The 3,542-nt window shown below is 43.9% G+C and overlaps 1 protein-coding gene across 1 annotated transcript in view; it reads right to left on the bottom strand.

Annotated features, from left to right (window-relative positions):
• CD244 (CD244 molecule) overlaps positions 1 to 2,545 on the bottom strand; it is a 46,789-nt gene extending 44,244 nt beyond the window's left edge. Inside the window, exon 1 of the mRNA XM_007947794.1 lies at positions 2,479 to 2,545. Coding sequence (XP_007945985.1) covers positions 2,479 to 2,545 — 67 coding nt within the window. The remainder of the gene's footprint in view (positions 1 to 2,478) is intronic.
• Between the last annotated feature and the right edge of the window lie 997 nt (positions 2,546 to 3,542).

Below are 3,542 nucleotides of genomic sequence, written 5' to 3' on the forward strand. Positions count from 1 at the left end.
GGGTTTGAACCACCAGCCTTCTGGTTAGCAGTCAAGTGCCTTAAGCACTATGCTACCAGAGCTCCTACTTGTGGCCCACCAAGGGGATTGGAGAGCTTTCACTATGCCCTTTTGGGATGATATAATGCAAATAAGGTGTATGGAACTCTAAAGTGTAGATTGATCATTTTTGCCATCCCAGTAGGCTTAAAATGAGCCATCCCAAAGGTGGGAAGCAGGGAAAACTCATCATCACAAAGAAGAAAAGATACTTGGGAACTGGGATCCCTGTGCTGGAAACCTCCTGCCCTTAAGAGACAGAGAGAGAGAGCTATAACATCTGAGACAGTGAGAAGCAGCAGCAAAGAAATGGCAGCAGGAGAGGCAGCAGAACTGGAAGACTGGTAGGAGTCAGCGTGGTGGGCTTCACACCCTATGCAGTGAGAGAACTGAGTATCTTTGGGAAGAAGACTTGCTGGCAGAGTTGAGTGCCTCCAAGCAACTAACAGAACTCAGTTTACTGACCCATGGAGCGAGAGAGCTGAGGTCCTTCAGGCCAAGGCCTACTGGAAGCACAGAACAAGAGCGCTGAGTGCCTCTGGGCAAGAGGCTTGCTGGCAAAGTGGAGTGGGGCCCCTCCAGGCACTTGTCAGCAGAACTAGACCTGCCAATGCACAGAGCTAGAGAGCTGCAAGCCTTCCAGCTAAGACTTACTAACAGAGAGAAGTGCCTCCTGGCTCTTACCAGTGGAGCTAAAGTAGCAGGGCAGAGGCCAGGCAAAGGAGCTAAGGACCAGACCGAAGCCTGCCTTCAGACTTGGCTGAGAAGAAGTTGTCCTGACCAAAAACTGTATCCTGATTTGTTCCAGATCCTGAATTGTAACCTGTTACTTCTCTAATAAACCTCATAATCATGAGAATTGTCTGACTTCTGTGTGGCCATTGCAATCAATTACAAATGGATTATCATGAACCCAGCAGAGAGGTAGAAAGTGCAGTGCAAGGGACAGCTGGTGTCAGAATTAATAAAAAGGTTGGAGAGAGGAGGCATGTCTGATTTCCACCTTATAGGAATCAGCTTTGGGCTAATGCTGATGATGTTTGTCCTTCTCACTTGTAACATTAGACAAAGAGATCTGACACTGCTACCATGTCACCATTTTTTGCTAGTTATCATGGGGGCTCACAGACTTGCATCTGGAATCTGAAGTTTTGGGCAGACTTGGCAGAGTCTGGAATACTGTGTCCTTTAACTTGTGAGATCTGACAGAGCTACAGATAGTTAGGGTCAGGGGAAGTGTTACATATGAAGCTGGTGTCAAAACAGTTAGTAACAGAACTGAATTTATTTGGTTAATACCTACAGTTTACTGTCAGAGAAATGGAAAGTGGAATTTTTTTCTTTTCTACAGAAACTCCTTAATTCAACAAATAATTATTGAATACTCCATGTATCAGGCATTGCTCTAGGACAGTATATCTCAACCTCAGCATTATTGACATTTGGGGCCAGGCATTTCTTTGTTGTGGGTGGAAGATGTGCTGTCTTGTGCATTGTAAATATTTCTTGCAGCATCCCTGACCTCTATTCATTAGATACCAGTAGCACCTTTACTCCTACTTATGACATTCAAAATGTCTTTAGACATTGCCGAATGTCCCCTGTTTGGGGGGAGGGCACAGGACAAAATGCTCCTAATTGAGAAGCACTGCTTTAGCCATTTATAAAGTTGAGCAAGACATACAAGCTCCCTGCTCTCATGAAAATTACGTCCCAGTTACAGTAAACACCATAAGTAAGTGAAAGATTAAAATATTCTTTCAGAGAGTTATAAATGCCATGAAGAAAGTTCTCAAAGATGATGTGACAGAATGACCAGTGGGATTTAGGGAATTCCGCGGAAGAAAGGTTGAGCAATCTACTTTTGTAGTGATATCACCTCGGAAACCCAAGGAGGGGTCACTAGGAGTCAGATCTGATTTGATGGCAGTGAGTTTGGTTTTGGTTTTTAGATTCATAGCCAGGGAAGACCTCTCTAGGAGTTGGCATCTGGGCTGAGGAATGAAACTGGTGAAGGAACCAGCCAGGGAAATAACTAGAGGAAAACATTCCAGGAAGGGAAACAGTGAATTTAAAGCCCCTCTGAGGACAGGTAAGGCTGGGTTTACTCTGATGATGCAGCTCTTTCCCAGTCCTATTTTGAGACCCTTCTAACTTATCTGGACTATTCATAAAGTTGTGCAGTGATGTATCAGTGTTTCTTTGCTATTCATAAGGTTTTCCCTGGCCAATTCTTTGAGAAGTGGACAGCCTCTTCCTTCTTCCTAGTCTCTCAGTCTGTAAGCTGGGCTGATACCTGTGCACCATGTGCACCCCGCTGGGTTTGAAACACCAGTGGCTCAGCCGCAAGACTCACATCAACACGTCACCGTCACCACGGTAGGACAAACCGACAGATAAGTTTGTCTCCCTGTTGGAAACCTCTCCAACCACTCTTACCTGGGTCCCTGCGGCTGACTTCTCGCTCTGTCACGGTCCCTGGACCAATTCCTCTCCTCTCTCCCATTCTCCCACCCTGCCACTTGGACTTTCTGGCCTCCAGTTGTGGTTCTGGCAAAGAATGCTGAGAGTACCATGGATTGCTAAACGAACTAACAGATCTGTTCTGAAGGAAGTGCAGCCGAAATGCTCCTTAGAAGTGAGAATGGCCAGACTTTGTCTCACCTACTTTGGTCATGTTGTCAGAGGGGACCATTCCCTGGAGAAAGATGTCACGCTTGGTAAGGTGGAGGGTCGACGGAAGAGGGGAAGGCCTTCTTTGATCCATCTGGAGTTAGTTTTTGTGTGTTGTGTGAGGTACAGATCTTGTCTCATTTTTCTGCAAATGTTTTGCCAGCACCATTTGTTGAAGAGACTATTTCTTCCCCATTTAATGGATTTCAGCCCTTTGTCAAAAATCAGCTGACCATAGCTCGATGGATCTATATCTGGGTTCTTAATTTTGTTCCACTGGTCCATATGTTTTTCATTGTACCAATACCAGGCTGTTTTGACTATGTGGCTGTATAGTAGATTTTGAGATCTGGGAATGTGAGACCTCCTAATTTGTTCTTCTTCTTCAATAGTGCTTTGCTTATCCGAGGTTTCTTTCCTTTCCATATAAAGTTAGTGATTGGTTTTTCCATATCCTTAAAGAATGTTGATGGGATCTGGATTGGGATTGCATTGAATGTATAGATGGTTTCGAGTAGAACTGACATTTTCCCAGCGTTCAATCTTCCTATCCACGAGCATGGTATGTTCTTCCATCTATGTAGATCTCTTACTGTTTCTTGAAGTAGTCTTTTGTAGTTTTCTTTGTACAGGTCTTTTGTGTCCCTAGTAAGATTTATTCCCAAGTATTTTATTTTTTGGGTACCTATTGTAAATGACATTGATTTCTTTATTTGTTTTTCAGCAATCTGTCTGCTGGTGTAGAGGAATCCAACTGGTTTTTAGATATTTATCTTGTATCCCAACATGATGCTAAATCTCTCAATTAGATCCAGTAGATTTTTTACTGA

The sequence above is a fragment of the Orycteropus afer genome, unplaced genomic scaffold (assembly GCF_000298275.1).
Source record: "Orycteropus afer afer isolate SDZICR_OR568_19922 unplaced genomic scaffold, OryAfe1.0 scaffold00193, whole genome shotgun sequence".
Lineage (NCBI taxonomy): Eukaryota > Metazoa > Chordata > Mammalia > Tubulidentata > Orycteropodidae > Orycteropus > Orycteropus afer.